Below are 24,375 nucleotides of genomic sequence, written 5' to 3'. Positions count from 1 at the left end.
CAGAGAGAGCACAAGCAGAGGGAGAGAGAGAGAGAAGCAGGCTCCCTGCTGAGCAAGGAGCCCGATGTGGGACTCGATCCCAGGACACTGGGATCATGACCCAGGCCGAAGGCAGCCGCTTAACCAACTGAGCCACCCAGGCGTCCCGCAATATTTATGTTTAATATCTAGCTTTTATTTTCTGAAACTTTGGCTTATAATTTTCCCAGTTATGTTCATTGAAAAATGTATGAATGTGCCTAAATAAGTAGTACTGTATGAAAATATAAACCTTGCTCTTCCATATCTTTTACATAGGAAGAGTGAATGAACAGTACCCTAAAAATTCTACAAAGTTACTCTGTGTATTTAACGAAATTAAGGCAAACCATTCCACTTCCATATCTTGAGCAGGAGGAGGTAACTAGTCTTCAATCTCATCTTCTCAAATATCTCCATTAACATCCGCAGCCTGGAACAACCAGTGAAAACATGGGGAAGAAGGATCAGTAAAGTGTTTATAAGGGTTTGCTCTAGAGAGAGAACCCAATCCAGCAGAAATATTGCATATAGTCAGGACATGCCCCTTGTTACATCCATCTAATTTCTCCATGGGATTCCCACAACATGAGCAGCTTTTTGAGTTCTTTTCTAGTCACTTCTTACTTTCCATCTCTTCCAGTGCTTTCCAAAAGTTTCTTTTTTAATTTTATTTTTAAAGATTTTTATTTATTTATATGAGATAGAGAGAGAGAGCATGAGAGGGGGGAGGGTAAGAGGGAGAAGCAGACTCCCTGCTTAGCAGGGGCTTGATCCCAGGACTCCAGGATCATGACCCGAGCCGAAGGCAGTCGCTTAACCAACTGAGCCACCCCGGCACCCCCCAAAAGTCTTTTATTGGCCTCATTTGCTTGCAAGTACTCATTTCATAAAACTATTAATTTTTTCTGCATTTTACAAGGAGAGACCCTAAGGTAGGTCAGTCTGCACAAGGTAGAGAAGGTATAGAAGTTGCAGCCAGAGCAGATGTCCATTGTACAGCTGGGTTCCCGCTATCAGGCAGCTGGCCGCGTGAGCAGGGGCAGTACATCACATCGGCCATCAGGTCCAAGCTGGCTGGAGGGGAAGGCAATCATCCTGGGTAAATAACTCTGCTTCCACTAGTTCTTTGACCTGACCAAGAATGGCCACCAAAGGGCACTTGGGTACTGGGCAGTTGAGGCATTGAACTTGACCATCTCTGATCTGGATCTGAAAGCTGTCCTTCAGACAGGCTTTGCAGTATGTACTCCAAAAAGTACATGCATTCACTCATTCACTATCTACCTTCTCACAGAAACAGTTATTACACAGGAGCAATTTACTATTAAAAGCATATTATCTGCTGAGCTTGATCAGAGTCCAAGATTTCCTGGACCAGACTCAACTATAATTTCACATCCTGCATGGGTCTCATCCACAACTTCTTGTCTACATCAGGTCTATCAGGTCCTGCAAAATCTAGCTCTGTGGTAGAGGCTTGAGCCGTCCTTCTCTGCACCTTTTTCTGAGAACCCCATCTTGAGGTCAAAAGAGACAATAGTCAGCTAGGATCTCTTCCTTAAGAAATTGCATGCAGGCAAACAGGACCACACTGCCATGGTGGTCTTCTTGTAGGTTGTCTAAGATAGCTAAGATAGCACTCAAAAATACCTTGAAATTTTGTGAAAAGTGCAAATAGATCCTGGTTTCTCCACCTTGGACAGACTCTTGTTTTTTCAAATGCATCTCCATCATAAATACTCACCAGGGCCTGCAATTCATCCTCCTGAGCTTCTGGGTCTTCTGACTACATTTACATCTGAGAAGCTGAGGACAATCTAACACTACAGTCTGGATTTTGGTTCATTTTTGAAAGTTGTTCTTTTAAAAGGAGAACAACTCCTGAAAAATAGTAGGTGCTCATTAATTGTTAGCAATCATCATCATTATCCTTGTTATCCTCACAACAATCCTGGAAGGTAGGAATTAACGCCCATCTACATGTCTTTGTAGAAAATTAGAAAGAATCTACAAGTAAACTATTAGAATTAATAAGAAAGTTTATTAACTTTTCTGGATACAAGGTTAACAACAATTAGAAAATGAAGTTAGATTATCCAGTAGAAACAGAGGGTAGAATGGTGGTTGCCAGGGGCTGTGGGTGGGTGGGGTGAAATAGAGAGACAGTGGCAAAGGGTACAAACTCCCAGTTATAAGATGAATAAGTTATGGAGATCTAATGTACAGCATGGTGATTAAAGTTAACAATACAGTATTGTATAATTAAAAGTAACCAAGGGAGTAGATCTTAAATGTTACCACAAAAAGGAAATGGTAATTATGTGACATGATGGAGGCATTAGCTAATGCTACAGTGGTAATCATTTTGCAATATACAAGTGTATCAAATCAACACATTATACACCTCAAACTTACACAGTGTTACATGTTAATTTTATCTCAATAAAGCGGAAGGGAAAAGACATTAGGACTACTTAAGGTATTTTCTCCCTTTTTGAGAAAAATTATTTAAATAAATGCACCGACACATAAAATTCTGCAAAAAAAAAAAGAGAGAGAGAGAGAGAGAATAAAGGTAAAAGAAAAGACACATTTATAGTGGAATAAAAAACATCAAGTAACTAGGAACAAATCCAGAGAAATTCAAGATTTCTACATGGGAAACTAAGAAACTGAGATATATTCAAGAAGAGTGAAACAGATGGAGGACTTCACCTCCTACATGATGTCTATATTCTCCAAATTGATCTGTAGATTCAGTGTGATCACAATCAAGATCCCCTGTATTTTCTCTTTGTGAAAATTCTGATTCAAAGATTTATAGACATAAATGGGCAAAGAATAATCAAGATAATCTTGAAGAACAAAGTTGTAGGATTTAAATTTCAATATTTTAAGATTTATTATAAAGCTATAGTAATTCGGAAAGTGTGATGTTGAGGCAAAAATAAACAAAGGAAATGAAACAGAGTACAGAAATAGATCTAGTCATCCATAGCTAGTTGATTTCTGAGAAAGTGGCACAACAGAGTAAAGAAGAAAGGACAGTGTTTTCAATAAATGGTGCTTTGGATATCCATACAGAAAAAAATGAAACTTAGCCTCTCACACCATCCAATGGATTATAGATGTTAATAAGAATGTAAAACCCTCGGGTGCCTGGGTGGCTCAGATGGTTAAGCGTCTGCCTTCGGCTCAGGTCATGATCTCAGGGTCCTGGGATCGAGTCCTGCATCGGGCTCCCTGCTCCTTGGGAGCCTGCTTCTCCCTCTGCCCCTCTCTCTCTCTCTCTCTGTCTCTCATGAATGAATAAATAAAATCTTTAAAAAAAAAAAAAGAATGTAAAATCTTCTTACTAAGTTTCTAGAAGGAACATAGGAGAATATGCTTATGACCTTAGCATAAGTGAAGATTTTAAAACAGGACATAGAATATACTAACTGTAAAGGAAAAGAGACAAATTTGACCTCATTAAAATTAGGAACACTTATTGAACAAAATATGTCAGTAAGACAGAGAAAAGAAAAGCCATAAAGTTGTGGAAGCTATTTTTATTTTTATTTATTTTAAAGATTTTATTTATTTATTTTGAGAGAGAGAGAGCATGTGTGCACGAGCAGGGGGTTGGGGAGAGGCAGAGGGAGAGGGAGATCCAGATTTCCTGCTGAGCAGGGTGACATGGGGCTCAATCCTAGGACCCTGAGATCATGACCTGAGCTAAAGGCAGACGCTTAACCGACTGAGCCACCCAGGCACCCCATTTTTTTTAGAACATATAAACAACAAAGATATTGTATCTAGACTATGTAAGAATTTCTTACAAATCATTAAGAAAAATTCAGACCACAATGCAAGAGAAAAGAAAGGCAAAGTCTTGAGCAGACATTTCACAAAACAAAAATAGCCAAATGACCAATAATCATAAGATAAGGCTCTCAACCACACTGGTTATTAAAAATGCAAATTAAAACCACAATGAGCTACCATTACACATGAACACCAGAATGGCTAAAATTAATAAAGACTGACAATAGCAAAGATTGGTGGGATGTGTTAAAATGGTACAACCCCTTTGGGAAACTATTTGACTGTAGCTACAAAAGGTTATCACATGCATATCTATGACCTATCAATTTCTCCAACAGAAATGCCTATATATGTGCATTAAAAAACATGAATAAGAATAGTAGTATTCATAGTAGTAATATTCATGAATGACTCTGAACTGGAAAAAAATCCAATGCTTATCACCACGTGAATCTTACAAACATAATGATGAGCCAGACACAAAAGCATACTTATGTATTTCTATTTATGTCAAGTTTAAAAACAGGCAAAACCAATTAGGATATCTATGATAGAATTAAATTTGGGAGTGTGGTTAACTTTGGTGAGGGTGCGTGGATAGTGACAGGGTAGGAACAAAATCAGGGCTTCTGAGTTGGAAATAATATCATATTTCTTAACCTAAATGGGGGTTTCACCGTGTGTTCACCTTGGGATAATTCCTGTATTGTACACTTCTGATTTGTTTACTTTACTGAATGTAGTAAAGATAATTCCACAAGATAGTTCATTGAAAAAGTTGTGAGCAAATTTGAATGAATGATAGGTATGTTGTAGCTCTTTTTTTTTAAAGATTTTTAAAAAAAAGATTTTATTTATTTATTTGAGAGAGTGAGAGAGAGAGAGCACGAGCAGGGTAGGAGGGAGCAGAGAGAGAGGGAGAAACAGACTCCCTGCTGAGCAGGGAGCCAATGCGGGGCTCCATGCCAGGACCCTGAGATCATGACCTGAACTGAAGGCACATGCTTAACCGAATGAACCACACAGGTGCTCCTAAGATTTTATTTTTAAGTAATCTCTATACCCAACGTGGGGCTCAAACTTACAACCTAGAGATCAAGAGTCACATGCTTTATGGACTGAGCCAGCCAGGAACCCCATGAACGATAGGTATATAAAACAGTAATATTAATATCACATGTTTTTAAACCGTAAAAACATGACAGAAACAAGGTATAATTTGGAAGGGGAATATATGGGTTAACTTGTCATAAAGCTCTTACATTGTCCAAGAAGTGGTAAACTTCCTAATTTATATTATATTTTAATAGCTCAATGATGTATATTTTAAATTTCAATGACACAACTAAGAAAATAATGAATTTTTATGGACAATCTAATAGAGGGGTAAATGGAATAATGAAAATACCTAAACCTGAACTACGGTTTACTTTTAGCAAACAGGGGATAACCAATTTGCATTGGTACTTACACTGAGCTCACTCTCACATCCTGTTTTTTATAATTCCTGATCAGGTTTGCTTTGATGTTCTAATCTTTAAAATTCTTCATATTACCTCTTATGTTCGCTCCTGACAGTGTACGTAGCACATAAGATTAGTCACATTTTTCAACATGCCCCAGTAAGGTTCTATTAAGTTCAGTTTCGCTACAATCATTTTCCCTTTAGATACTGTTTTGTAGTAGCAGATTCTCCATGAAATTTGCACCGTAGTGTTGATTTCTCTTTGAGCTCTTAATTAATATTCTATATATCCAACAAGCCCAAAGAAGTACACACAATAAAGCCATGATTAATATTATGATAGGATGATTTTTAAAAAGTAAAATATTGGTTTTAGGTAAAATAGCCTTTGAAAATATCATTTTAGAGGTGTATAGTTAAAGCAGATTCTTGATTAGCTATGCATAAGAATTCTCCCTTATCAAATTGTTGATTAGTTTTAGTAGCTTGTTTTTCTAACTGCTCTGCAATTTGAGAGTTATTCATCAGCTCTCCTCTTAGCTTAACCCAATTGATACCTAATGTATCATCAACGTGTGAGGCTTGGTAGTCTAAAGCTTTCCATAGAAATTTTTCTTGCATGGTCCAATATATTTCTTCTGAATATCCATCAATTATGCAAATTATATTATTCTGTCTATAGAAATACTCTCATCTTTCCAAGTAATGTTTCCAATATGACACAATATATTACTGATTATTAAAGTTTGATTATGAGGTGCTCATTAGAGAATACATGTAAAACTATTAAATTGAAAGGAAGTGGGCTCAGTTTCTTTCAAATCTTGGGGACTAATATATTGAGTCTGCCCCCATTTCTAACAACTGTCAATATCAATAGTAACATTTAAATTATAGTTCCTGTCTTCTGTGTGCCTGTGTCCTTGAATGACAGGCACCCTTGAACACATTTTTTCCATGTCGGTATGGGAGAAAACTTACATCTTTTAGTCACACTAGTTACATTGGTTCAGTTTTCAGTAGTTTCAATTTGCAAATACCAACTTTCAGCTTTCATATATATGGTACGATCCACATTTTTACACCATCCTTTAATCTTTCCATAGACAGGTCCATGCCCAGTACCAGTTGTTCCCATAAGCAGGTACAATCCTGTAGTTCAGTGCAAGTAAGTATACCCTGTAATTGTTGAATAGCTAGTTGTTCGATTATACAGCTGAGGGCTGTGACAATTCTTTAGCAATATTTTGTTGCAATAGAATTTCATCTGAAGCTGTCCAATTCCCAATTCTTCCTTAATTTCATTCTAATTTTGCTCCTACTGTTAATCTTGTATTAGACTATGATTTCATCCTGGTTGCCTTTGAATTGCATGTTTCCACAATTGCCCCAAGGTGTTAAGTTGTTGATGAGTATTTCTATACTACAAGAGTTTGTGATTCCAGTCCTGGTTGTGATTCTTCCTAACATAGTACTTAATGTCCCTTTTAGTGTGATCATGGTCCTTTCGGCCCCTCTCTAAATATTCTCTAGAATGTAAAGTCCATTGTGTACAAGTAAAATTGATTCATATTAGCAGCAGTAATACTAAGAAAAGCATTTCACTTAATTCTCCTAGGGGCCTTAAATATGGAGACTGAAGATTGCTAGGTAATAAACAGGATAAACTAATTTTTATGGGATGATATATTTTTGGACCTTTTGGAGAAACTAATCACACCATTTGGGTTCAGATATTTTTTTCCTAATCTTTATATCTATCTTTAGTTTTGTTAAACCAGGCCTCGATGGCTATAAAAGAAAATGAATAATTGGAGTCCTGTGAAATATAATGTGAGTGTAATTATATTCAGGCTGATTAATTAACAATTCTACCCAACTGGTATATTCAGTACCACAATAGGAGGTGATATTTGAGATTATATTATTTAACATTTGGGTGATATTGATTTCAGTCTGTGGGAAGATTTGAAATTTCCCACTTCATTTAAATTCAAACCACCCAATCAGTACGTCTGAAGTGTTACAGACAAATAAAGGGATTTCTTGAGCCTTAACTCCATATTCAGGGCAATTTTTAGTTGGTACAAAATTCCATGAGGTTGAGATACTTATTTTTAAAAGAAGGAGACATAAAACTATGAGCTCCATGTTTAGTACAAAATAAAATTATTAGAAGTATACTGGTCAGGATAACAAAAAGAAAGTAACAGCAGTCTACCTCTCTTGCCATCAGTCCATTAGAGACTCTTTTTTCTTCATCTTGCATATTATTTTCAGTTACTGTCCGGAGAATGTAACTTTAAGGTCCTTAATGGGAATTACAACCCATTCAGTCATAGATGCTGGTCTCACATGAAAAGCTGTATTGCCTTTTCACTTTGATAGTGATATGAGTTATCAACAACATCTGGGAAGGTCTTCTCCCATAGGATAACAATCCAGCCAATTGTTAGAATACTTAGGGGGAATGGGTTAGCCTGGTAATGGCTATTAAAGAGGGCACGTACTGAATGGAGCACTGGGTGTTATAAGCAAACAATGAATCATGGAACACTACATCAAAAACTAATGATGTAATGTATGGTGATTAACATAACATAATAATAATAATAAAAAAAGAATACTTAGATGTAGACTTTGTCTCCTGGTCTGTATTGATGACACACCTTCTCAGAGGGAGGCTTACATCATCTGGCCACACGATGGCATAATAAGCCTAGGGAAACAAGCAAATTCTTTCTGTCTGATGTGCTTTCATTGTATCAGGTCAGGGGTTAGTCTTAACCCCTAAATTCATTGAACTTCCAAAGATTAACTCAAAGGGAGAAATACCATACTTGTTAATAGGAGTTAAGTTTAATTTTCATAGAACCAAGGCAAGGCTGTTGAGCACCATAAACCAGTGGTCTGATATGTTAGCCAAAGAATTCTTTAGGATAAGTTTCATTCATTCTACTTCTCTGAAAAACTAGGGATGATAAGGAGTGTGATAAGTTATTGGTATTTGTAAGGTCTTATAGAGCTCCTGATTTATCATAGAAATAGAGTGACTTCATCTTTTGGATTATAGAAGTTCAGGAATTCCAAAGATTGGGATGATATAATTCAGTAAGACTGCTCATCACTTGAGCATCTATTTTAGCCAAAGGCAATACTTCTGGCCATCTAGAAACCATACATACTATTACTAAACAGAATTTCTTACCTTCTGATGGCAGAAGCTCTACAATATTCATCTGCCCCCAGGTCCTAGGTAATGTGGGCCCCAGGGGGCTTCCTTGATGTAACTTAGCTGTTCCCTGTAAAGAAATGTTCTGACGAATAGCACATGTTTGCATTATTTATTGATTTAGTCCTTATAGAGGAGTGGTATAATTCCAAGACTTCCAGTGAATTCATTTTGTTTGAATGATATTGCTGGTTAGGTGGCATGAAAAGCTATGTATGCACACAATTGGGGTACAGGAATAATACCATGGGGTAATCCCCATATTCCTATGGTGCTTTTCTTATCTCTCCTTGATTTCCAATTATCCAATTTGGGGGAGTTGCGTATTTCTGAAACTGTGAATAGGAGTCCCTTGATAGAAGTAATAAGGCTTCAATTTCCCCAGTCCACACCTTAGGAGACATTTTTGTGCAAATTCATTTCCTTCAGATAGCTCATCTCACCCGGTATGAGTTCTACAAAGAATTACATAAATCTGTTTGGGAAATTGCAATGACTCTAATAAATTTGCAATTCGTTTCCATGTGATATTTTAGTGCTCATTGATGTTAGAAAGCTCTATTCTTCCAGATTGTATGTAGGCTTCACACATGAATTTACTGTCAGTAGAGATATTCTCTTTAAGACTGGTGGCTAATTTAAAACTCATGTAACAGCTAGAGTGCTGCTGATTTTATGTTTGTAACAACATAGCCTCCAAAATCTCATGAAGACTGACTATTGCATAATGTGCTTTTATATTTCCCCATGTGTTTCTCATACAGCATCCATTAGTGAATTATTTTAAGTCAGCATTGGGAACAGACACATTAGCTACAGCAGCCTGAGGATGAGTATCTTCTCTTAACTGTGAGGCAGTCCGGTTCACTACTCATTTTGGATCTGGCAGTTGAACAGCTGGGTTCAGAAAGTTCCACCTGACTAGAATAACATTAGTATTAGACAAACTGTGTACCCATTAAACATTAACTCTCCGTTCTCCCCTTCTTTCCTCCTCCCCAGCCACTGGCAGCCATCATTCTACTTCCTGTCTCTATGAGTTTGACTCCTTTAGTATATAAGTGGGAGCATACAATATTTGTCCTCTTGTGACTGGCTTGATTCTCTTACCATAATATCTTCAAGATTCAACCATGTTGTAGCATGTGTCAGAATGTCTATCCTTTTTTAAGGCTGAATAACATTCCATTGTATGTATACATAACATTTTGTTTATCCCATCTTTTGGCTGTTGTAAATAATACTGCTATGAACATGAGTATAACAATATCTGTTTGGATCCATGCTTTCATTTTTTAGAAGTATATACCCAGAAGTGGAATTGCTGGATCATATGTTAATGCTATGCTTAATTTTTTGAGGAGTCGCCATATTGTTTTCCACAGGGCTGCACCATTTTACATTCCCATCAGCAGTGTACAAAGTTCCAATTTCATCATTGTCAACACTTGTTATTTTCATTTTTAAAAAAAATAAAACCATCCTAATGGGTTTTGATTTGTATTTCCTTAATGATTTGTGATTTTGAGCAACTTTCCATGTGCTCTTGGCCATTTGTATATCTTCTTTGGAAAAATGTCTATTCGAGTTCTTTGTCCATTTTTAATCAGGGATCTGTTAAATTGGAGGAGTTCTGTATATAATCTGGATATTACCACTTTATGCCTTGTTAATATCCTTATTAGATATATGATTTGCAAATATTTTCCCCCATTTCATGGTTTGCCTTTTCAATCTTTTAATAGTGTTATTTGATGCACAAGTTTTACATTTTGATCACATCCAACATACCTATTTTTCTATTGTTATCTGTGCTGTTGCTGTCATAAAAATCATCACCCCATCTAATGTCATAAAGCTTTCTCCCTATGTTTTCTTCTAAGAATTTTGTAGTTTTAGCTTTTATACTTAAGTATTTCATCAATTTTGAGCTAATTTTTGTATATGGTATAGGGTGGGGCTCCAATTTTTTTTTGCATGTGAATATCTAGTTTTCCCAACACTATTTATTGAAAAGACTATTCTTTCCCCATTGAATGGTCTTGACACCCTTGTCAAAAATTACCTGAGCATATATATGAGGGCTATATTTTCTGGACTCTCCAGTCTATTCAATTGGTCTGTATGTCTGTCTTTATCTTTTTAGTCACGATACAATACATCATTAGTTTTTGATGTAGTGTTCTATGATTCATTGTTTGCCTATAACACCCAGTGCTCCATGCAATATGTACCCTCCTAATACCCATCACCGGTCTAACCCATCCTCCCACCCCCCTCCCCTCTAAAACCCTCAGTTTGTTTCTCAGAGTCCATAGTCTCTAATGGTTCATCTCCCCCTCCGACTATTGGGTATTTACCCCAAAGACACAGATGTAGTGAAAAGAAGGGCCACATGCACCCCAATGTTCATAGCACCAATGTCCACAACAGCCAAACTGTGGAAAGAGCCAAGATGCCCTTCAACGGAGAAATGGATAAAGAAGATGTGGTCCATATATACAATGGAATATTACTCAGCCATCAGAAAGGATGAATATCCAACTTTCGCATTAACATGGATGGGACTGGACGAGATTATGCTAAGTGAAATAAGTCAAGCAGAGAAAGTCAATTATCTTTTTCTTTTTTAAAGATTTTATTTATTTATTTGAGAGAGAGAGACGGAGATAGCGAGCCTGGAGGAGAGGGAGAAGCAGGCTCCCTGACCTGAGCCAAAGGCAGACACTTAAGTAACTGAGCCACCCAGGTGACCCTATATGTCTGTCTTTATGTTAGTAACACACTGTTTTGTAGCACTGTAGCTTTGTAGCAAGTTCTAAAATCACAAAGTATGAGGCTTCCCACTTTGTTCTTTTTTGAGATTATTTTGGTGGTTCAGGGCTTCTTAAGATTCCATATGAAATTTAGAATGGATTTTTCTATTTTTGAAAAAAAATTGCTGGGATTTTGATAGAGATTGCATTGAATCTGTAGATTGCTTGGGTAGTATTGACATCTTAAAAATATTAAGTCCATGGACATGGGTGTCTTTCCATTTATTTGCATCTTTAGTTCTTTAGACATGGTTTCTTTCCCTGTTTGGACTTTCTTAAAGTCTTTGTCTAGAAGATCCAATGTATGGGCTTCCTCTAGAACACTTCCTATTGATTGTTTTTATCCCTGTGTATGAGTCATACTTCCTTGTTTCTTTGCATGCGTGAATATGTCAGAGTTTTTCAAAGCCCGTATGGACATCACCTTTTTTTTTATTTTAATTTTTAAAGAAGATTTTATTTATTTGACAGAGAGAGAGAGCAACAGAGAGCACAAGCAGGGGGAGTGGCAGAAGGAGAAGCAGGCTCCCCGCTGAGCAGGGAGCCAGATGTGGGACCCAATCCCAGGACCCTGGGATCATGACCTGAGCCAAAGGCAGACACTTAACCGACTGAGCCACCCAGGTGCACCCCCCTGCTCATTTTCTAATTGGATTGTTTGTTCTCAGTCCCGCTCTCTCTTTTTATCCTCTCATACGGGACTTAGATGATTTGAATATTAGCTCTTTTGTTATTGTCCCACAGGTGCTTAAGACTCCATTTGTTTTTTTCAATCTATTTCCCCTCTGTTGCTCAGATTGGATAAATTCTATTGACCTTTCCTTAAGTTCATCAGTTATATCATTTATCATCTCCACTCTACCACTGAATGCCTCCAGTAAATTTTTAAAATTTCAGTAATTATATGCAAACAATGAATCATGGAGCACTACATCAAAAACTAATGAAGTACTGTATGGTGACTAACATAACAAAATAAAAAAATTTTCAGTAATTATATTTTTCTTTTCTGAGATCCGTTCAGTTTTTTAATAGCTTCTATTTTATTTGCCAAACTTTCTACTTTTTATGTGCTTCAAAATTATTATTAATTGCTTCTTGAAATATTTTATGATGACTGCTTTAAAATTCTTGTCAGGAAATCCCAACATCTGATTCATCTTGGTATTGGTGTCTATTCATTGTCCCTGGCCCTGCACACCCCGCCCCCCCAATTCATGTTGTTATTTTTTTGTTTCTGGCAAGAGTGTTTTTTAAAAATTGTGTTCTGGACATTTTGGATATGATATTATGAGACTGAATAATTCTTCTTCTCCTCTTCCTTCTCCTTTTTCTTCTTAGCAAGCAATCCTCTGCTGAGACATAGCTTGACGCTGGGCACTTGTATATATTTAATCTTCCCCTTTGGATTGTGCTGGCAAAGCAGGGTGGGGGAAAAGCAAAGTGCTTACTAGCCCTGACACTATGTTATTCAGTCTCCATTAATGGTGGGTGGAGAAGGAGGCTCAGCTACCCCCAGGCTTAGTTGACACTACTTCACAAGAGAATCAAAGCAACTCCTACTTCTGCCATTTAGGAGATGGAAGATTACCTTCCCATATGTCCCCACCAACATCAGCTGGTGAGGAAGTCTGAGCACTGCTTTTATAGAGAGGGGGGTGAAAACCATGGGTAGGGTGTGAAAACCTTCTGAAACCATGGGGAAAGGAGGACTGAGATTTTTCCATTAGTGTTGTTGGAGTAGGGTGAGTATTGCCAAGATGGTTTTCTGTCGTTAGGCTACCCTTTCCCTAGTCCTTTGGCCAGGTATAGGCTTTTCTTGGAGAGTGTTTCTTTATTCATTTATCTGTTGATGAACGCTTGGGTTGTTTTCATGTCTTAGATATTGTAAATGATGCTGCAATTAACATGGAAATGCAGTTATCTCTTTGAGATAGTGATTTCACTTCCTTCAGATGTATATCTAGAGGTGGAATTCCTGAATCATTTGAAAGTATTATTTTTAGTTTGAGGAACCTCCCTATAATTTCCCATAGTGGCTGTCTCAGTTTACATTCCCACCCACAGTGCACAAAGGGTTCACTTTTCTCCACATCATCACCAGCACTTGTTATCTCGTCTTTTTTGATCGTAGTGATTCTAGCCAGTGTGAAGTGATATCTCATGGTTTTGATTTGCATTTCCCCAATCATTAGTGATGTTGAGCATCTTTTCATGTACCTGTTGGCCATTTGAACATCTTTGGAAAAATGTCTACTCAGTTTGTTCACCCACTTTCTAATTGGATGATTTGTTTTTTTGTTTTTGAGTTGTATGAGTTGCTTATATATTTTGGATATTAACCCCTTATCAGAAATGTGGTGTGCAATATTTTCTCACATTGTAAGTTGTCTTTTCATTTCTGCTCTGCCTTTAATTCAGTAACTGAAATAGTAACTCTTTCTCTATTTTTTCAAGTGTTAGAGTTGCTTATAGTGGGATGGCTAGTATAATTCCATTTACCCTTGGGAGGACTAGTCCAGTTCCATTTGCCTTGTTGTGGCAAGATGTGGCAATCTTATCTTAGACTTTTGAAAAGAGCCTTTTCATTCATTTCCAGACTTCCATTCAAAAGACTGGATCCAACCCACCCACCTTCCACATGATTCACTGGAGTATAAAAAGTCAATGTGGTTTCCCCCAAAAAGTCCTTTCATTACCATTTCTCAAGAGATGAGCACTGAATTCCTCAAACTAAATTTATTATCTTGAACAGTGAGTTACTCTCTGATTTTTAGCATTTGATAATATTTTTGTCTTATCTCTCATTTCTGTCCTTCCACTCACAGGAAGAATGGAAAACCCCAAAGACATACAAAAGAAGCTATTAAATGATACATAGATATCATTTCTAATCTAGGCTCTATGTCTCATCAGATGTGTGGCTTAGGAATGCTTAGTCACCTCTTCAAATTTTCTTGTCCTCATCCATGAAGTGGAAAATATTACCTAACCTCACAGTGTTGTCCTAAGTGTTCAGATCTAGACCACAGTATTTAGTACAGAAACTGACATATGGTTGATTCATGGTAAATATGAACTGCCATTATCTTTGCCTCATGTCTTTCCCTTCCTTCCCCCATTTATACTTCCCCTTCAGTTTATCTTCTCCATCTTTTCTTTGATCATCATTGTCTTTCCCTTCTCTTTTGTTAGTCCTTGATGCCTAGTATTGGATTGGATATGCAGTAAGTACTACTGACAGAGGGGGACACTCTACTCTCAGGAGGATAAAGACAAATGTTTAAGAAAGGACTCCTTATAACTATGTATTAGTTTTCTGATTGCTTGCTTGATTCATTCACTCATTCAAATTTGTCTCACACAAAATGCCAACTACCTCTAATTTGCCTTTGTTTCCTTCTGGGAAGGAAAGCCCACTATGACATGGGTGCCGCTGGCAAATCTCCCATACTTACAGAGTGCCCGGCTGAGATATGTGATACATGTTATCCTTCTGCCTGGCTGACCCCAGGTATGTCTCATCCTTTTTAGTTCACTGCACACAACCCTGGCCCATTTCCAAAACTAATAAAGGCAGGGCATTGCTCTGCTGCAGTGATCTCTGTTCGGTCCTCCGCAGCACAGCCCTCCATTTTCTCAGGACATGTCAGTCATGAAGCCCTATTTAATGACCATTTCCATCCTTCTGATCCTGGTTCGTAAGACTCCAGGTAACTCAGGCCTCTCTCAAAGGTTCTGGCGTCTTGCATGTGGTATTGGTATCTTGATGACCTCTGAGATGACTCCTACTCACATACCATAGGCACTACCTATGGCCTTTCTGGTCTCAGATAGGTTGTGAATGTTACTCCCATGGTCCATCTCATGTCAAGATCTCTCCTGGTTCTTCTCTGCCAAGATAAATTTAAGAGACTGTTGCTCCTGCTGTTCCTGGCATAGTGGAGTATTGAAGCATGAAGCATTTTAGGTGGTACTGTCGGTGGGAGGGGAGCTTGATGCATGCATTAGATGTGAGAGATTGGATCCAAGTTGGGGAGCTATTAGAGGAATCAATGGTAGTTTGGGAGAGTGGGTTCTGGGCAGATGGTATACGACTTTGAGAGAGAGAGTCATATTAGGAAAATGAGTGGGCATGAGGTGAGGGTGAGCAATTCTGCTTATAGCACTGGGCTGGACTAATCTTCTGGTGTAGTCTGGAGAGGGAATGGTATTTTTGTTGAATGGAACTGGAGGTGGAGTTGTGTAGAACTGAGAGTTAGGGTGAAGGTGGTGGTTGGGCTGTATTTTGGATTGATGCTGTGAATTGGAGATGGGTGGCTTGGCTAGTGTCATGTTTGTGTTAAATTTTATAACTGAGCCTTAGGTGGTTAGAGAACAGATGAGGCTGCGAGTTGGAGTTAGGTGTTTGGTTTAAGTAGGTGTATTATCAAGTGGGGCGTATGTGGGGTTTATCTGGGCTAGGGTTGGCTTAGCCTGAGTTTGGGGGTAATTAAGCTTGAGAAAGACAGTTTCATTCATCACAGCAGAGCTGTGGCTATTGAAATAGGGAGAATGAATGCTGCATGAAAAATATCTGGTAATGTTTTCAAATTCTTTTTTTTTTTTAAAGATTTTTTTAATTTATTCATTCGAGACACAGAGATACAGAGAGAGAGAGAGAGAGAACATGAGCCGGGGGAGAAGCAGACTCCCCGCGGAGCAGGGAGCCCGATGCGGGGCTTGATCCCAGGACCCTGGGATCATGACCTGAGCCGAAGGCAGACACTTAACCATCTGAGCCACCCAGGCGCCCCTGTTTTCAAATTCTTAAAAAAGTTTCTTGAGTATGATTTTCAGGGGCACTGAAAAGCAATACATGTAACTGTAGGCAGTGAGGAAAGATGAAATCAGGAAGCTGGAACGTCCTCAAGTGTCTCTCCTCAAACCTTGGCAAGTACAGAGAGACATGGGAGTAGTCTCATCCCAGCCCTATAGAGAACTAAGTTTGTCTCTCCTTCCTTGGGATTGAGTTCAGGGTCACTGTTTTCTCCTCTTTCCCTTTCTCCTCCCTCTCCTATTCCTCCTTCCCCTTCCCATCCTCTTCCTATTTCACTTTCTCCTACCCCTTATTTCTTACCCTGTCTCATCCTCTTTACTTAAGAGACACTTGTTCTCATTCAGTAAAGTTCAGTTTCCACGTTGGAGCAGTGGTAGAAACCACAGGTGGGTTTGCAAATAACAACAACAAAGGAAGACAGCATTCTATGCTTCAGAAGTTGTACATAGTGTTGCTCCCTTAATAACCATTCAATACTTTCACCTGGCAGAATTAATGGGCAGGAACTGTTCTGGACAAACTTTTTTAGGATAATAAAAGTCATTTTTTCCTTTCATCACTCCAAACATAGGCTTAGAAAATTTAACTGTTTGAAAGACAAGACTCTGTCTTTTAAATCTATGTATTCCTGGTGCTGAGGTGAGTGCTTTTCACAGAGTGGGTTTTAGTAAACATTTATTGAATGGTTGAATATATAAATGACTTATGCCTAAAACATATATATGGGTAGGAAGAACCTCAGAAGTTAGGTAAGGAAGGATCATGTTTGGGATGCACAGGTGGCAGAGAAATCATGTGTTACATTGCTTTTGGCTTTGGATGGGACTATTAGAGTCTAGAGCATATGTTTTGTTTTTCGATTTATGATATTTTGATTTGCTCTTAATACAAGTCCAAAGTGGGAAATGAGCTGGGCAATGTCTACAGGTCAATGTGAAAAAGTCAGGCAGGGTTGTGGCTCTCACTTCAGGCAGGAACCAATGCATATTTTCTGGGACACTTGTGCAAAGCACATTTGCTGTGGCCTCTCCTCAGACCTATCAAATCAGAATCTCTAGAGACTTGATGTGAGTATACTTAACAAGTCTTCAGGTTATTATAAAGTATGACACATCTTATTAACAGCCTTTTTCACAAACACAGTTGAGATTTTATGATTTGGTGCAACCTTTCTCATTCCCATTTCTCACATTGGGAGACTGGGTACAGAATACAAAGGTCTGAGGCAAAGCTGATATTTAAAAGTAGGTCTCAAAATACAGAGAGAGCCCAGATGTCCATTGACAGATGAATGGATAAAGAAGATGTGGTGTATATATACACAATGGAATATTACTTAGCCACCAAAAAGAATGATATCTTGCCATTTGCAACAACATGGATGGAACTAGAGGGTATTATGCTAAGCGAAATAAGTCAGAGAAAGACAAATACCATATGATTTCACTTGTGTGGAATTTAAGAAACAAAACAGATGAACATAGGGGAGTGGATGGAAGAATAAAATAAGATGGAAACAGAGAGGGAGACAAACCATAAGAGACTTAATTCTAGGAAACAAACAGGGTTTCTGGAGGGGAGATGGGTGGGTAGATAGGGTAACTGGGTGATGGGCATTAAGGACGGCACTTGAAGTAATGAGCACTGGGTGTTGTATGCAACGGATAAATCACTAAATTCTACCCCTGAAATGAATAATACAGTATATGTTAATTAAATTGAACTTAAATAAAAATTTTTTTAAAAGAATTTAAAAAATAAATTAAAATAAAATAAATAAATAAATAAATAAAATCAAAGCAGGCCTCTGACTTCAATTTGGAGATGGAGGGATGATCAAAGGTGATGTTAATTTGATGTGGGTATTAGTTTGTAGTGATGCAGAACAATACAGGGTTAGAACAGCTGCAGGATTGAGAAACTAGAAATATCTACAACAAAACCTTTGTTTGTTTATTTAGCCACAGTAAACAGAATCCTCCTGGGCCTGCCTTGACCTGTTTTCTCTATGGAGAGAGTGAGGGAAAGGTCAGCTTGCCTGAATATCATTCCTGGTATCTGTATTCTTATTCATCCTCTGGTGACTACAAAGAGGAGATCTTGGGTGCCCTGGCTTCCATCCACTGTATTTGGGAGAAAATGAAAGTCCACCAGTTCAAATGTTAGCCAGAAGAGTATGGGTGTCACTCTAGCGAGGCCCCCTGAAGACCTCCTCCTTTTTTAAGTTGGATGGTGCCAAAGAGAGAGAGGCTCCATGATGAGGGTGAGGATTAAAGTAGGAAACACAGCAGTACCATGACATTGGAACATGGATGAAGGGGTACCATTTTTTACCTCCTTGCTCTGGTTAATCAGCAGGCTGGCTGATGTAGCAGCAATTGAGTGCCTTCTCTGGGCTGGAATCCCAATTTCTGGGGCAGTTCATATACATACCAGGGCCCAAATGCTATGGGATGTCTACCACTAAGGCATTTTCTTTTCTACTTTCTTTCCCCTCACATTCTCTGACTTCATCTAAACTTGGGACATTTTACATTCTTTTGTAAAAATATTATCAAAATGTTCTTTTTCTATGCAGGAAATAATGTCCGGTTTTTATTAATGTGGGTGGGCATTGGGGCCCTCTGCATACTTAGCACTGAGTACACGGCCTGGCACAGAGTGAGTGTTGATGAATGGATGTGAAATGAGGGGATGGGTGGAAAAGGTCCTGGAGTGTTAAGCTATGGATTTTAGACTTCTATTGATAGCTGAAGAAGTTCTTATACCTGAAGACATGCAGGAAGATGCCACTCTGTCCTAGAAATCCTATCATATAGAGAGGCAATGTGACATAGAGAGGAAAGCGAATGGGCTTAATATCATATAGAGAAGAAATTGAATCCTACGATGGTCAAGTACAAGCTATGGAAACATGGACAGAACAAGAGTTCTCTTTGAGCCTCAGTATCTTCATCTAAAGAACAGAGATAACAATAGGCTTTTATGAAGGTTCAATGAGATATCATTTGTAAAATGCCTGACACATAGTTGATGTTGGACATGTGACAGTGATTGTTAGTATTTTCTTTGGCTCCTTTGTCTTTGAAAGTTCCAATAGGTAACTAATACTATTGATGACTAGTATTTATAGAAGGCTGACTAAGTGTAAGGAACTTTGTCAGTGGTATTTTCAGCTGAAGAACCTATATACACATGCACATATCTGGATGATTGATATATAGCTATCAATACCCATGAATGGGCTTTAGTCATATGTGGAGAGTGTGTGGTAGAAGTCTGCATGTGAGCACACGTGTGTATGCTCAATTTATGTGAATATGGACATGTGCATATGGGGCTGTGTGTGGACACCAGTGTGCTGCACATGTACGTGTGGTATCGGTTTCTGTGGGGCCAATGTATAAACATGAGCGATGCATATTTGCTCGAATGTTTTGAAGTACAAAGGCATGCAGGGGATCAAATATGTGTGCCCTGCCTCAGAGTGGAGCCTGGCTGTCTGTGATAGAGCTCTGTGTGAGGAGCACACATCTGTATGGGCACTTGAAAATGTGTCCAAAATGTGCTCACAGGAGCAGCCCTTGAAGCCCTGGACCCTCAGGAAAAGACTTTCATATCAACAACACTGCCTAATATTTCATTACTTCTTATTATGCACCAGATACTCTTCTGAGCATACTATATATGCTAATCTAAGCATCACAAACGGTAAGGAGTTGGCTCTATTATGACACCCATTGTGAAAATGATGCAGTGGTGGGCCAGAGAACCGAAGTAACTTGCCTAAGGGTGAGGAGCTATAATGATGGAGCCCAGATTTGAACTGAGGTGGTTTTGACTCCAGATCCTGTTAATATTCTCAGGGCTTGTTCTCTTTAAATCATGCTTCCCCACTCCTATTACCACTGCTGCAAGGAAACTAAACATGGCTATGTTTTCCCCAGGTGGCCTGTTCAGATCCCAGTATGGCAAGAGCCAAGAGCCCTGGATTCCATGCCAGCTTTACCATGGCATGTGCAGACACGCTTGCAGAAAAAATGAAACTCAATACTTAACCTGCCCAGATGATCAAAAGTGCTGCCTGAAACTTTCTGTGAAAATAGCCCGTTCTAACAATGTGAAGGATTATGACCCTGACTCCAACCTGTCAGTTACAAACACTTCAAGCTATTCTAGAATTTGAATATCACCAACTTACCCCCTCCTGGAATGATTCTTCCCTCATTCTGGAACACCCTCGCCATAAAAATACATTCCTTCTCATGTGTGTGTCTTTCATCTGTGAGCAGTCATCACTGGGCAGGGGAAGGTTAGGCTGGAACTGGGGAGCAACAGAGTATAGGAAAGGACCCTGGCCAAGAAAGTAAACAGTATGCTAGAATAGCTCTGTAGTGTTGAGGGTGCCAGGAAGGGACGAGATCACATTTCTGCTCTGCTTTGGTACCACCAGGAGGGTTGTGATTCATTCTGGAGGCTGCAGAGTAGATGACAACTGGATTGAGTCTGGATGATCCCATGAATATATGGGGGAGATTGCTGAGTCCTCTGAGTAAACATTGTAGGATCAGGATAAGGACAAGAGGGTTGCCTCTGACATTTAGAGAACCATCCTGGTCTGTTTGGTATGATGTGGTGTCCTCAGGAAGAACCAGAACCAGATGGAGGACTAGAATTGAGTGTAGGAATTTGTTGGACAAATTAGGGCAACATTTTCTAAGAGGTAGAGCTGTTAGAAAGTGGACGAAGCAGGCTTGTCCCTCAGAATTCTCCCAGTTTTGAGTCTGGAGGATCATTTCTGGGTGTGAGGCAGAGGTGTTTGTGGTTATGGTGTTAGAGAGGGATTTGGAACAGAAGCTGGACACTGTACTTGGTAAACTTTAAGATCCTTTCCTTCCTGAGAATTTAGGGATATTGTTTTTCCACTCCAAACTTAGTCACAACTAATAGTTGACATGCTATGGAATTTTCATTGTGTTATGTGTACTCCTCTTCCATGGCTGATGTTTCATCTCTTCCCCTCTTTGGATCCAGACTTCTAGAACCAGTGTTCCCAACTAAGTTCTCTAAGTTCCAGATTCCTAATCTCACCTCAACTAAGAGAAATCTGATTTTTGTGCCTATCACTTCACTGAAAAGGCCATGGTTTTGCTCACCAATGCCTTCTTTGTTGAAAAACTCGAGCATTCTTCAGGTTTTACCATTTATTTTTATTTTTTTTAAGATTTTATTTATTTATTTATTTATTTGAGAGAGAGGGAGAGAGAGAGAGAAACAGCATGCGAGGGGAGAGGGTCAGAGGGAGAAGCTGGCTCCCCGCTGAGCTGGGAGCCTGATGCAGGACTCGATCCTAGGACTCCAGGATCATGACCTGAGCCGAAGGCAGTCGCTTAACCAACTGAGCCACCCAGGCGCCCCAGGTTTTACCATTTAACACTTTGCCTCTAGCTACCCTTTCAACATTGCTCACCTTCCTTGAAGCCTTTGTTATGTTTGCCTTGGCTTCTCTCTTGAGTATCCTTTCTAAGTAATTTTTGAGGTTTCTTCTTCTGTCACCTGCCTCATAATATTTCTTTGCCATTTTCCCTATTTTCTCTCTCTTTTTCACCATAGACACTTTACCTGCATTTCCCATTACTAGACAAATGACAATTTCAGCCCAGGCCAATGGATCAAAGGCCATGCACTCACTAAATGACCAATTTATATAGTTGGATTTTAATTTTCATGGGACTTAGAAGTCTGGTGGGAAAATTTAATGATGTTTATATCTTTGAGATTCACTGACACTCAGTTGTCTTTGTCAAACAGGGGATAGGGGCTTGGCAGAAGCTAGGTTTCAAGAAGGGACACAGAAATTTTCTGGCATAAGTAGCATGATTAAGACACAACTTTTAATACTTAGAAGATAGTATTGGTCCCAGGTTCAGCACAGTAGTTGAAATGTAATATTTCAGACTTTCTATTTTAGCAGTTATGTAGAGGGAAAATGATTGTGCAATTCTAGGCTTAAAGCACAGATTCCCATTTCCTTGCGCTTTGCATGTCTTCAAGAAAGAAGCATGAATGTGGTCAGAAGGGTTTGTTCCCTGTTCCCCATCACTGCTCAGAAGCTGTGTGATCTTGGGCAAGTTCTGTATTTATGTGTTCAACCCAGACAACATCTCTGAGGCCCAGACTCACATATTGAATTATGTATTTGCTAGGTCCTCTTGGATTACTCAGCCATCTCAGACTCAAATGTCCTAAACTGAATTCCAACTCTGTTTGTCTGGCTTTTCCCTTGTCTTCCCTTTTGAGTAATCAACACCTACAATTCATCCTGTTGCTTAATTCAGAAACTTGGACTCATTCAGGATCCCCCAATTCATCTCAGCTCATCATGTCTAAACCATTAAAATGTGCTTTTAGTTCCAACTCAAACTGATCTCCATTTAATGATGAAATCAGCTTTTGCATAACCAAAAGAAGAGGGTTCACTATTCTTAAAGTGAAAAAACTCAACTAACTAAGAAACCCTTAATGTTTTATTCCCTTGAATGTACATTTTTACTCTTTTAAGAATCTTCCATGACATTCGCCTTTGCTTTTCTCAACAAGTAATGTGATTTACTTTGTTCAAATATGTATTTGTCTACACTTTGATTGCTATTAGTACTCATCAAATAGTGTCTTTGATGTTCACTATTTCATAAGGTCCACGTCATGCTCCCCAGAAGACCACTAGTTTCTCTCATTGTTCCTTCTCCAGTTTCACTTTCTCCACAGCTCATCAACACAAGTCTTACAGGGATTTTTAGGTACATTAAGTTATAAAAGAAAGCCTGTAATTTTGATGTGTTAAGCACGGGGGTAGAGTGATTCCAAGCCCCTGCCTGATGGGCATTCTACTTCTTCCTTCCTGAGAAACAATTCTAATAAATGGCACACATTTATTTTAAACTTTTGAGTCTGGTCATTCTTGTGCAACAAGTTGGCATAGTCTGTAAGATCCAAGGAAGGGTGGAGGTGGAGTGCAGGATGTGGACTGAATTCACACATGGCTTTACTTTCAGATCCTCCTCCATATTTCCCTTTGAAGGCCCAGAGATTCCATGGCTCCACGCCTGAGCTCAGAAAAGCTTTGTATTTCAGGGAGGGACTATAAACTGAGTTCAACCATGTATTTTGCCTGTCTGTTAACACTTACCGCCTATACCTGAGAAAATTCAGGTCTACTGTTTTTTAGGTGACTCTACTCTGTGGGGTTATCAGTCAAATGGTCAAAAAGAAAGTCTCATCTCTGTTTAGCTTATTTTAAATGACTATAGTATCACTAATGACTATTAGTATAATGTGGAATTGGTGACTAGAGATTATCTCCAAACTATTCCTGCTTTATTCTTAGGGCAGGATGTTCCAAAATATCTAAGAGAAAAATCTGGAAATCTCCCATTTTGGCCAGAAAGTAGTCATGATATTTATGAGGAGAAAAGTTTACAAAAGGAAATAAAAATTCTAAATTCTCTCCTTTACAGGTATATCTACAAGAGGTTGAAACGTCATTAATGAACCTCAAAGGGAGAAAAAAACCTTTAAACTTTTCAGATACACATAGAATACACACCTCTGACAAAATAATAATAATAATAATAATAATAATTTGTATTTGTATTCAAAACCAACCTATTTCCAGAGTCTCTATGCTTCCAGATTTTCTACAGACTGACTCCAGATCTATGAAACCTGCCTCATTATAAGATTAAGCCTTCCAAACATTCTTAATATATAATTTTTTAGTGTTTAAAGAACACCCTCTAGAAATAATGTTAAATAGATGTTATTCCATTTAGATTAAATACACCAAAGACTTTTCAGCAGATTCACTCTGTTTTACAGAAATTAACTCTCCTGCTGTCCAAAAACATAATAGATTAAAAAAGAGAACTTCTACTCAGAGTATGTTTAGGATTATAGGGGCAAAGGGGTAGAGGAAGTGACTGTATTTTAAACAACAAAAATGAGTTTAGAAGGAGGCAATGAATACATGCTAACATTAAATACATGTAACAAACAACTCTGTGCTAACATGTAAGGTAGTCTCTATTTTAGAGATCAAAGAATTTATTCTTTTCAAAGACAAAACAAAACAAAAGTCCACCCCCAAGCAAAAGCATTTTGGAGCATTACATATGCATTGTAAGTTTTTTGAAATAAAATTATGTTCAGAAAGGCA

The 24,375-nt window shown here is 38.5% G+C and overlaps 1 protein-coding gene and 1 pseudogene across 1 annotated transcript; one reads left to right on the top strand and one right to left on the bottom strand.

Annotated features, from left to right (window-relative positions):
* Positions 1 to 403: 403 nt before the first annotated feature.
* LOC116641606 lies at positions 404 to 1,813 on the bottom strand (annotated as a pseudogene).
* A 13,174-nt stretch (positions 1,814 to 14,987) lies between these two features.
* Positions 14,988 to 20,731, top strand: DEFB116 (defensin beta 116). Its single transcript, XM_032419398.1, has 2 exons — positions 14,988 to 15,054; positions 20,108 to 20,731. Exons 1-2 carry the CDS (start codon positions 14,988 to 14,990, stop codon positions 20,344 to 20,346), a joined length of 306 nt encoding a protein of 101 aa, XP_032275289.1. The 3' UTR covers positions 20,347 to 20,731.
* The last annotated feature ends 3,644 nt before the right edge of the window (positions 20,732 to 24,375 follow it).

Source organism: Phoca vitulina, unplaced genomic scaffold (genome assembly GCF_004348235.1).
Source record: "Phoca vitulina isolate PV1807 unplaced genomic scaffold, GSC_HSeal_1.0 scaffold22, whole genome shotgun sequence".
Taxonomy (NCBI): domain Eukaryota; kingdom Metazoa; phylum Chordata; class Mammalia; order Carnivora; family Phocidae; genus Phoca; species Phoca vitulina.
This window is presented reverse-complemented; position numbering and strand designations above follow the sequence as displayed.

Bases quoted from the DNA above. Each gene is read 5' to 3' on its own strand.
- DEFB116 (XM_032419398.1), top strand. From the start codon at position 14,988: ATGTCAGTCATGAAGCCCTATTTAATGACCATTTCCATCCTTCTGATC. The intron at 15,055-20,107 runs GTAACTCAGGCC...TGTTTTCCCCAG, and splicing joins CCTGGTTCGTAAGACTCCAG to GTGGCCTGTTCAGATCCCAG.